Source organism: Aotus nancymaae, unplaced genomic scaffold, assembly GCF_030222135.1.
Source record: "Aotus nancymaae isolate 86718 unplaced genomic scaffold, 86718_ANA_hifiasm-v0.15.2.pri h1tg000025l, whole genome shotgun sequence".
In the NCBI taxonomy this organism is placed as follows: domain Eukaryota; kingdom Metazoa; phylum Chordata; class Mammalia; order Primates; family Aotidae; genus Aotus; species Aotus nancymaae.
This window is the reverse complement of record NW_026988438.1, coordinates 23,086,063-23,098,114: the sequence shown is the minus strand read 5'-3', so window position 1 is coordinate 23,098,114 and position 12,052 is coordinate 23,086,063. Positions and strand designations below refer to the sequence as shown.

At 38.8% G+C, this 12,052-nt stretch overlaps 1 protein-coding gene across 2 annotated transcripts in view; it reads left to right on the top strand.

Moving 5' to 3' along the window:
* STARD3NL (STARD3 N-terminal like) overlaps positions 1-5,904 on the top strand; it is a 48,076-nt gene extending 42,172 nt beyond the window's left edge. For both annotated transcript variants that reach the window (XM_064380441.1, XM_064380442.1), the window contains exons 8-9: positions 4,044-4,116; positions 5,171-5,904. In XM_064380441.1, the coding sequence (XP_064236511.1) occupies positions 4,044-4,099 (56 nt within the window). In that variant the 3' untranslated portion in view covers positions 4,100-4,116; positions 5,171-5,904. The remainder of the gene's footprint in view (positions 1-4,043; positions 4,117-5,170) is intronic.
* Positions 5,905-12,052: the final 6,148 nt, after the last annotated feature.

Genomic DNA, 12,052 nt, shown 5'->3' with positions numbered 1-12,052 from the left:
ATGCCAAAGAGAAGCAATAAAATGCTTCCTTTAAGTGAAAAAGTGACCGTTCTAAACTTAATAAGAAAAAAAAAATCCTATGCAGAACTTTGTCATGTTCATCATATAGTAAACTTTTTCATAGGTATGTACGTATAAGAAAAAAGCATAATATTTTTGGGATACAGTACTATCTGTGGTTTCAGGCATCCAGGGATAAGGGGAATTACTGTATATGCATTTCAGTTTCTCCATGTACTCACCAATGCTTAGTATTGGGTCTTTTTGATTATAGCCAGGCTAGCAGGTTTAAAGTGGTATCCAGTTGTGGTTTTAATTTGTATCTCTGTAGTGATACTGAGATATTTTTCATGTTTCTATTATATGTAATTCATAAGTCTTCTTTACAGAAAAATCTATTTCAAGCCTTTTGCCATAATTTTATGTTTTTTTTTTATTCTTGAGTTGTAAGAATTCTTTATACATTCCAGATAAAAGTTCTTTAATATATGATTTACAAATATTTTTCCCATTCTATTGTTTGTCTTTTCATTTCTTTATAGAGTCTTTTGAAACATAGGTTTTAAATTTTGATTAAGTGTAGTTTATAAATTTGTTCTCTTATGAATAACATGTGTGGTCATATCTAAAAACTCTTTACCTTAACTCTATGTCATGAAGATTTTCTCATATTTTCTTCCAAAAGGTTTTATAGTTTTACATCTTTCAATTAAAATTACAATACATTTTGAATTAACTTTCAAATATGGAGAAGGTAAAGGATTAATTCATTGTTTTGCTTTTGGATATCCAGTTGAACAGCGCCAGTTGTTGAAAAGACAACTTTTCCCCATTGAACTGATTTGACACATTAGCCAAAATCAGTTTACTATAAACTGATTTTGTGCCAAGCCAATTTCTGTTTTTTAAATTCTGCTTTCTTAAGGTGAATACTTATATGATTGATATGATGCTATTTTCTTTCTTTTCTGATACAGCCATTTAAAGCGTAAGTTTTTCTCTAGGAATTGCTTTTGTGATATTGCATGAGTTTTGATACGTTGTGTTTTCATTTGAATGCATTCCTTGGCTTTTAGCAAGTTGACACGGATGTGTCTACATGTGGACCTCTTTGTATGTATCCTAATCTGTGTTTATTCTGCTTATAAAATGTATAGATTCATATTTCTCAACCAATTTGAGAAATTTGGACCATTAATTCATCAAACATTTTTCTGACTTTTCCTTCCTTCTGAGATTCCCATTACATGGTTGATTGATGCCTGATGTTATCTACAAGCCTCTGAGCTCTTCAGCTTTTCTTCAGTCTTTTTCTCTCACTCAGAGATAGTTGTTTTGACTGTAATTTTTTTCCTGGGAATGGTCACGCTTTCTTAATTCTTTGCATATCTTGTATTTTTTGATGAAAAGTATTTTGCTGAAAATAAAGTGATTCTGGGTTTTAATTTTTTTCATAAAATGTTGCTGTTATTGCTCTTGATTTGTTTAGTAAATCATCTGTGCTAAATCTGTGAAATCTACACATCCTGTGATGTGGATGCTTCTGTTTTCTCTCAGTTTTTTTGTTTTATTGTCCATTGTGTGTTTTTCTTTTTAATTCTTGCCTATATTTTTAAGCCTAGCTTCATGGGAGTTACCAGTGTCTAGAGCTTACTGATTAAGTAGAGCCTAGCTAGTGATTGCACAAGAGAATTACACTCAAACACCTGAATCAAAGCTTCCATCCTCTACCAGGTAGAAATGTACACGGGTCAGATAGCACCTTCAGAGTTCAGGCCATTTTCAAGTCCTCCCCAGCTTTTACTTTCTGCTAAGTCCTCTCCTGCTCTCTCTGCATATGCTCAGAGCTCAGGCTAATTGGCTGGCTGGCTTAGGCTCTCTTGGGTCTCCTCTGTGCATGGAGACAGCCCCAGCCAGGCATATGCTTGTCCCACTGGTGACCACAACTCAGGCTCCCAGAGTAGTTGGCCCTTTCTGCTTGCCTGCCTCTGAATTTGTCACTTCACCATCAGTGTCACTGGGCATGAACATGGCTCCCCACTCCAAATTAAGTGATCTCCCTTCAACTGAGTAGCTTTGCTGCTAGTCCCCATGGCCTGCCCCACCCTGGCAGAACCTCCATGCTGCCAGGAGCAGCTCCAGGCAAGACACCACTGGCAGAACCTCCATGATGAACAGGAGCAGCTCCAGGCAAGACACCACTGCTATTCCCTGAATTCTGCAGTGTTTCAAACATAAACGTTTCTCCAGTTGTTGTATACCTTTGGTCGTTTTCCCAGTGGTGAGATGGCTAGTTTTGCCCATTTTGCCACATTTTGGGAGTGCTTGTCAGGGAGAGGATTTATTGACTTCTTCACTTGGCCATAGCCAGAAGTCCCTTTTAAAATATGTAAAGAAGACAGATTGTTATGTTTTAATTAAAGGTTTAACTTTATTTAGGGCTCCCAGATAATTCCAAGACACAGCAACTCTGTGGTTTTAGTGCCGCTGGCCTAGCAGGTGAAAGTGAGCCTGGGAACAGGAAGATGTGGTATAACCATCTTCCTGAGCCTCCTTCCACAGTGAGATCAGGCAGTTCACCACCTCCTGCCTCTACGATGGACAGTGCATTAATAGGCTAGAAAGTAAAACGTTCCACAGTTATGTCTTTATCTATTCATTTTCCTACAAATTCAGCCTAACCATGTGACATTTATGAGGTTAAAATGTTTTCTTCAGATTCTAAGGCATTCTTTCCCTATACCAAATTTGTCCTTGGCTATAATTCAAGTAGACATTCTCCTAAGGAAAAAAAAAATGTCCTTTTTAAAGTATGCTATCTAACAAGGTTCAGGCGCGGTTGGGAGAGGCTGTGGCTTTTATGTGTGAATTGATGGCATCTCTCACCTACTATCTTGGTCTTCTCTCAGGGCTCCCCTTTTTGTTTTATTCCCCTTTCCTGATTATGAAAGTCATGCATTTAAAAAAGTGGAAAGAACAAAAATTAGAAATCGCCTATCCTTTAAACTATGCCATAGCATCAGTGTTGACAGTTTAGTTTCCTTCTTACTCTGTGTGTGCGTATGCGTGTGTGTGCACTCACATCATTGTGCCCATGCTGCCTGTATTATTCATATTCTGCTTTTTAAAATTATAATTCAAAAATAATGAAGTCAATTCAGGTTTATTGTAGAAATGTTGAAATATCCAGAAAAATATATAAAAGTTACATGGTTAGTTTCTCCTACTCTTTCTCGTTTGCACACATGTATTTTTTAAATTTTGTCAAATGTGATCTCATGACATATAAAGTTTTATTTGTTATACATTTGCTTTTACCTTACAGTATATGTATTTTTATGTTGTTACAAATTATCTGTAACCATAATTTTAAGTGGATGCAAGATATTTTATGGGACTATAGCATTAACATTTCTTCTGTTCTCAGATACTTAGCTTTCTTTTCTAATTTTTAGTGGGAAAATCTACATAATGAATAATAAGCATTATTTCCTCAGGGATAGGTGTATCCTAAGGAAAGAATTCCAGAGTGGAATGACCAGGTCAAATCTAGGAATATCCTGAAGCTCCTGAGACATTGATCCTGAAGGGCCAGACAGTGGTCACTGCCACAGTGCTCTCTCACTGCTGTCTTGCTCACCTGCTACAGCCATTTGTTAGAAACACCTAGATTCAATTATTTGTGCCAAGCTTAACTCTTTTGCATGTCAAAAATATGTACAAGCTTGTTAGCAAAGAGGTGGAGGAAGAACAGTGATTGATAATAATTTTGGTCTCCATGAATATTCTTAGTACATAAGTGAAATCCATTTTGACAGATTAGTTTAAGTGATAGATTATTGTTTAAAGGTTTTCCTCTTACAAGAAATAAAGTGAAACTTTCAAATAGCAGTTTGTAAACCTAAATCTCTTGAGGATTAAACATATGTTTAATGTTTTTATGTGTATATGTTATAATTTTAAACATATTTTAACTATTCAAAATAGTTTGTTACTGTAAAAGAATGAAATACTTTCTCTTCTTGCCCTTCTGTACCATGTAGGATCTGACGAAGCTGAAGAAAAACAGGACAGTGAGAAACCACTTTTAGAACTATGAGTACTACTTTTGTTAAAGTAAGTTTTTGAAATGAAACTGTAACAACAAAATAGTTAAGTCTGGGGATTTCCTTTGAGTAGAGTCAAAGTAGAATTCAGAGAATAAGAATGTAAGTGTAACCAGATTTGTCTTACTTGCCTGAATTTATCAGTCACATTTTATTAATGTCAAGTGTCTTAACATTTTTTGTATAGGTATACATTTGTGAGGTTTGAAAACTAACTCAGATTTCTAAATTTCTGAGGAATAAAGATGAATTTATGTTTGTTTAGTTAGCCAGAATGTCTACATGCAAGTTTCATGCCATTGTTTTAATGACAAGTGCTAATCTCTGTTAAAGGACAGCAGTCCTGTGAGATGCAGGTGCTGTTATCACCTCCATTTGACGCTTGAGGCAGCAGAGACATAGAATGGATCGCTTATGCCAGGTTGCATGGCTAGAAGTAGGGGCAGAGCTGGGGCTCTGGCCCACGCTGTCTGGTACCAGGTCCACTTCAGCCCCACACTGGGATATTTCTCAAGGATTTTGGGGCTTCTGAAATGCAAGCTGCTGTACATCCAAAGCAGACATGCTTAATGGGCTTCAAAGTAAAACACATTGTTAAATTCCTTTAAATCATCAAAGAAAATCACTTCAGCCTCATACACAGAAGGCAAATGAAGTAAATTGTAGTAGCAGCAAATCTGCCTGACAGTTTAACCACAGAAGGAACATGTTGCCAGATTGTAAGTCCATTGGGAAGTCAGGGCAGAGGCTGACTGGGCGGGAGAGGCAATCAAGGTCACGGTGCCTGGAGCCCCTGTGCCTGCGTCCTCAGCCCCCCGCACACCTCCACCGCATCTCTCCACCACAGTCATGTAGACACAAAGCAAAAATGTGGGCGTGCTGGTAGTTGAGCCTTTTCTGAAATATTTTAACATGAATTCTAGTGTGGCCACACCCATGATGCTTCGTGTATCTGTCACAGCCCCTCTTCAGCACACAGACTTTTATGTACACATAAGGTGACTGAGGCATTTTGTCTTTTGATGCTATTTCTCAAATACTTTTGCCTTTTCTCTTTTTCTAAGTGTTAAAAACCCTCACAGAAAGTCATCGGAGGCAAAAAGAGGCTGGCAATGGAGTCTCCCTGTTGACAATAAAATGGTGATGTCCACTGCTGACTTTATTGAACAGCTAATAAAGATTTATTTATTGTAATACCTCACAGACATTGTACCATATCCATGCACACTTAGTCGCCTGCCTGTGGCTTGTAAGGTAATGTCATGATTCATCTTCATCCTCTCTTCAGTGAGACTGAGTCTGATGTGTTAACGATTAGGTGAGGAAAGTCTTGTGCTGTATTCCTAATCAGAAGACTTAATATATTGAAATAACACTTTTTTAGTAAGCAAAATGCCTTTTTATTTCAATTCGCAGAATGACATTTTTTTGTTTTATGTCTCAGATTCATTTTGTATTTCTTTTTTAACACCCTACATTCCCTTTGTGTTTTTTAACTCATGCACATGCGCTCTTTGTACAGTTTTAAAAAGTATAATAAAATGCATCATGTCAATGTGGCTAGTTTTATTTTTCTAGTTTTGCATTATGTATATGGCCTAAAGTGTTGGACTTGCAAAGAAAAAAGAGGGATTGTGAATACATGTAGAATGTCACCCGTCATTTATATTATTTTTATCATGAAATCATGTTTTTCTCTGATTGTTCTGAAATATTCTAAATACTCTTATTTTGAATGCACAAAATGACTTGAACCATTCATATCATGCCAATTCCAATTAAAATGAACCAAATTACACTGTGTGCTATTTTTTCAAACATGAATACTCCCCTTAATAATTCATGGGAAGTCAGGATGTCTGTTAGTTTTCTTTCATCATTCATTGTGTCATTCAAGAAAAACCTAATTGCCTGTAGTGGTGATGATGATTGGGGAGAAACTGACCTTTTGTGCATATCAGGTCACTTCTATCTGTGCTTGTTCTAAGAGTGGATCAGATCTCAGCAGTGCAACAGGGAGGCTTGCTGGGAGACTGGAGTCTAACCAGGATGAGCGTCTTATAGTGGAAAAAAGGTGAGGAAAATCTCCAATGTCTGGCCTTGAGACTAAAACCTTAGAATTCAATGGTATTATCTGAGTGAGAATCTCCTGTGTCAGAATTGGAGTTGCATATGCACCAAGCCCATAGATGATGATTAAGCTGCCCATCAGGTTGTTAATTTAACCTGAGAAGGAGCTTTCACCCAGAAATACTGGGGTGAACCTGTAGGATGCTGCCAATCCTCAAAGGAAGCCAAAGCTGGCTCAGAAGTCAGCTCTCTAAGCACAGACCAAGAGGAATGAGGTATAGCATTTGAATATGCTAGGAAGTCGGACTGTGGGAGCCTACAGTGATTATCTCAACGATTTGAGTTATATTTTCCCCTGGGACTGCATAGATTCAGCACAGGGGCCTGGACACCCACTCTGCCATGTTTTGGTCGGGTAGGAGCGGAGCCATTTTTCCTTTATGCTCACATTGCTGAGCAATCCTCTGATGGACCCCTATCACTCATTTATCTGATGTTAATGTCCTCTAGTAATCCTTGCTCTGGTTGACACTGAAGTCATTTTGTCTCCGTAGAAGGACTTCATATGATTCCATTCATTCAGTTATTCAGTTGAACTCAGGGCTTCTGTATCCTGGGATTCCTGTGGAGAAAGAAGCACATCACTGTTCCCCACATCTATGATCTACCTGTCCTAATAGGTTCAGGAGTCTTGTGTCACCCTGTTTACACTGAGGAAATGAAACCAAAGGTACTAGCGTCTTTGAATCAGGTACTTCTGGAAGTACAGATAGTGGGTAGAATGTTAGGATCACCTCTGTGCTGCAAGATGTCCTCTGCTCTTCGGAAAAATGTCATGGGAATGGACCGAAGGTACAGTGTCTGAACAGTCCTGGGCATCCGATTCCCAACTCTCCTAGTAGCTAATGAACCTTGAATATCAAATGCAAATGCAGGGAGCCCCACCTACCCACAGTGTGCAGAATGTGTTTGATAGCAATCGTGTATGTGTGAAGATGGATATTTTATTTCCATTAGCCGTGGGCTCTTGAAAGTGAGCAAAGTTGCTTGTGGTTTAACTGTCCTCATTTTGTCTTACAACACCCTAGCCACCCCTTGCACAGCCCCAACCAGTAGGGGCCGGTTTGACTTTGAGCATTTTCCACGAATCAACCACATTTGACAGAGCACGTAAACAGAAGAAGCCTGAGAAAATACAACACAGCCACATCAGCACCCTCCCACCAGCCACTCTGCCTCCTCCACCACCACCACTGTGTTCCCTGTCTACACTGCTGAAGTTCCGGGCAGCCCAGCCTGCGTTGGGGAAGGAAATTGCTAAGAAGTGTGAAACCACAGGAGGCATTGCCCAGTACCCCAGCCAGTGATGTCAGCCGCACAAAGTGCTTAGTGATTTCAAAGTTTCCTCTCCCAATGCAGAAATCATTCCAGATTTCTTTAGAGAGGCCAGGTAATTGCCCTAAAGAGATCCAGTCAATTCATGAGAATCAAGGAATAGATCTAAATTAAATTTGATTTTTCTTAAGTCTGTTTGGTCTTACTTTGTTACAAATAGGATTCTCTACTTGGTTTCCAAAATAACATGTTTCACACAAACTGAAGCTGATTGTAAGCAAACAAAAAAACCTTCTCAAAGTTCAGTAACACATTGTTTTAATTCTCATATATATAAATGTTTACGTTTTAAAAGGATTCACTAGAGAAAACAGAAAACACACAATCACTTGTCATGTTTTCACCCACCTACCATACATTGAACATTTTGTTTTATCTTTGTCTGCAGAAATACACAGACACACATATAAATGAGTGTCATGCCTATTTATACTGTTACTCTAGAAAGATATGGTCAAGGGAACAAATATGGCACAGATAATATAAAATAGACCTTAAACATAAAAAGATGTTTATCTTCACTCACAGTAAGAAAAAAGCAAATTGAAGCCACAATGTGATACTATTTTCACCTGTCAAATTAGCAAAACTTCAACGTTAGCAATATGCTCTCAGCACTCACACACTTTGCGGGAGAAGGAACTAGGGCTATTTCTATGGAGGGCGGGTTGGCAGTACCTATCAATTACTAGGGCACATGTTAAAATGACATAAAACACTATTATTTATTTCAGTGTTTTTTATAATAGAAAAAGATTGGAACTAAACCAAGGCATTGATTAAAAGTATGATCACCAGTGAAAAATACCTGTTGTTAGCCGGGCACAGTGGTTCGCTCACGCCTGTAATCCCAGCACTTTGGGAGGCTGAGGCAGGTGGATCACTTGAGGTTGGGAGTTCGAGACCAGCCTGGCCAAAATGGTGAAACCCTGTCTCTACTAAAAATACAAAAATCAGTTGGGCATGGTGGCAGGAGCCTGTAATCCCAACTACTCGAGAGGCTGAGGCAGGAGAATCACTTGAACCTGGGAGACGGAGGTTGCAGTGAGCCGAGATCGATCACTGCACTCCAGCCTCCACAACAGCGCAAGACTGTCTCAAAAAAGAAAAAAAAGAAAAATACCTGTAGTGAAATGTCCCTGTATACGACAAAAAAAGAGCTCTAGGATTTATAAATGAAAACAGGTGTACAGAATAATGTATATTGTATATTCCCTGTGTAAGAAGGGGAAATGAGAACATATCTACATGTACATGTATACTTATATATGTACATCATATTTATCTAAATAAAAATTTGCGTGTTTTTGAAGTGTGTAAATGTTCAAATGTGTTTATTGCACAATAGGATTAGTAGGATTATGCTATGAATATTATTTCTCAGCACACCACCACCCATCTATTTATTTTCCAGTTTTTAACCCATTTCTTATTTGCCCCCAAAATACTAATCCTAAAGTAACAGAAATGTATATGATGTTACATTAGGATAAGAGACAAGTTCTGTTTAGAAATAATTCCAAGAGCAGTTTTTATATTTTATTTTCACATTGAAAATCAGTCAGATTTACTTCAGCCTCAAAGAGCATGTTTATGTAAAATTAAATGAGCGCTGGCAATGAGCTGCACTTTTTCTGAATGGGAAATGGGTTAAACAAGCTACACATTTTTTAAGATGCATGTTGGACTCTGACTTTCTGATTGTTCATCTGGGTTAATTTGGGGCTGTTTGAAATAGTGCCATTGTGAATGAACATCCTTGCACGTAAATCTTGGTACACACCTTTTGTTTCCTTGGGAAATAGATGGGTTCTGTGAAAACAACACCTTCCAGGTGGCATGGGTTCCACACGTGTGTAGTGGGCTCTGATGTTTCCTCACAGCTTGCGTGGAGCAGAGCTGGAGTTCAGGCGCTATTTCAGTCACTTGCTGGCCTCCACCCTGGCTGCACATTAGAATTATGAAAGCAGGGTTTTCCAAAGCCCTGATGCCTGGTCTGTGATAGAGGCTCCCAAAAGGAGAGCCCCTGGTAGGATGGATAAGGCAGCAGGTCTTAAGTCAGACAGTCCTGGAATCATGTGAACTCTGGAACTCACTCAGTGATTAACTGGGCATATTTTTTAACCTCAAGGCTTGGTTTTCTTACCAGTGAAATGAGTATAATAGCTGTAAGGTGATGCAGTTGAGAGCATTAGAGAGAGAGAACACAAGCTGCTGAGCAGAATTCCTGGTGCTCAGAAAGTGGTTGGTACTCACTCAAACACAGCAGAAAAAGCAAACAAATGAAAAAGAACCTAACAAAACATAATGGAAGCTATGTATTTACTCAAAGAATTTTTCATGGCTAAGGAAAATCTTGAGTTTCTAGCTGTTTGGCTGAATTATATTGGTGTAGTATCTCTGGTTATCTCATTACTCAGAATTTCTCACTGGCAGTTCTATAGGACTTTGATTAGTACAACGGGGAAAATAAAGCATTAACTGTGACCTTCTTGATAGACCAAGAACCTTCAAAAATGAAATCTATGAGGGAAGGAATTCCAAAACAGTAGAAAGAATGCGTAATTATAAATATTTTGAGAACTGTTGCACTGAAGTTTTCCTTTTTTATAGTTGAGAAATATATGGAGTTGTTTTAATAATTTTTTTTTTTTTTAGTCGACAAGTGTATGAAGTACGCTAGCTCTGTGGTGACTGTTGAGACATGTATTTTTATGTAGAACTGTATAGATCTTTCCCTAATTTTTCCATTGCATACCTGTGGGTGCTGCTTGTTCTGTACTATTTAATCCAACCATGTGCTTTGGTCTTTAATCACAGAAGTCCTGTTTGGTGGATGGGAGCTCAGCATGTAAGTCTCACCAGCATCGAAAAACTGGCAGGTTGGCCTACAGCCCTCTAATTATCTGAACAGCATAGGAGAAAGAAGTGGAAATGTGAACAGCTAAAGAGGCAGTTTTCTTCCTAGTTCTTAGCGTAATAAGGAAGGACATTTTCCTGTTTTAATTGAAACTACAAGTAACCTGTTTTCGCTCTAGGAGGAAATAATGTAGAAGGTAAGAGCAGTGCTCCTGGAGCCAGGCTGCTTGAGTTCAAATCCCAGCCCTGTTTCTTAGTAGCTGTTCGGCTATGGGAAAGTTCTTTAGCCCCCTCTGCCTCAGTTTCTCCATCCATAGAACAAAGGTAATTATACATACAGAGTTTTTGTGAGAATTAAATGAGTGAACACATCCTTAAGCCAGTACTGAATACATGGTGAGCACTATATGAGTGACTGCTATCATTACTTCATCAAGATGTTAATCACTAAATTTGTAACTTTAGGTAGAAATCTGAAATTATTTAATCTAAACACATTCTTCTAAAGACAGATGACCTTAGGCAATGTGGGATGATTAAGAACAAATGGGGGCTGGGTGTGGTGGCTCACACCTGTAATCCTAGCACTTTGGGAGACCGAGGTGGGCAGATCATCTCAGGTCAGCAGTTCGAGACCAGCCTGGCCAACATGGCAAAACCTGACCTCTACTAAAATTACCCGGTTATGGTGGTGGGTGCCTGTAATCCTGGCTACTTGGGAAATAGGCAGGAGAATCACTTTAACCTGGGAGGCAACAGTTGCAGTTAGCCAAGATCGCATCACTGCACTCTAGCCTAGGTGACAGAATGAGACTCCATCTCAAAAGAAGAAAAGAAAAAGAAAACAAATGGTACAGCTAGTTAGAGCCAGATCAAGTGGCCAGGGCTCTAACTAGCTGTGAAGTGTGACTAGTATTCCTCCTGCACCATGTGCTCTCCCTATATGTGGTAGCTGTGCTGTGGTAGAAATGTACTAGACAGAGAAGGATGCATAACTTCTTCTACCTCCTACCTCAGAAATGCATGTAGATGTTCCAAAGAACCTCCTCCAAGGTGATTCTGCAGATCTCTGGGCCTGTTTAGTCTCTGGGAGGAGCTGGGGTGTCCGAATGCTATACATAACCAGAGAGCACCATTAACTGTGCCTGAGATGTACAGTCCATTAGCACCCCCAAAAAGAGCAGCTGCACATCTAGGACACACACTCACAGAGACAGAATTTCTATACTCTTTACAGCCAGCAACGCAATTATGGTAATTCCAGAGTAGGTCAATTTTACCCAAAGAGAAAAACAAATGGGAAATTAGTGACAAACCAGTAGCCTGGAGTATAGATGAGGAGAAAACACGAGTTTTCCTCATTTCCTTAAGAAAATTCTCATTGACTCCCAGAAGGATGCCTTTAGTAAAGAAACAATGCATATTTTTGTTTTGTTTTCCCCAGTTGAAAAGATGAAAGAAAAGATGTTATGTTGGATAAATATGTGTGTGTTTGTGTGTGTATGAATACATGGGCTCTGGGTTCAGAGAGACCTAGCTTTAAATTATGACTATTACTTTAAAAATGGTGACCTTGAGTAGATAATTTAGTCCTTCTAATCTATAAACTGTGAACCTTAATT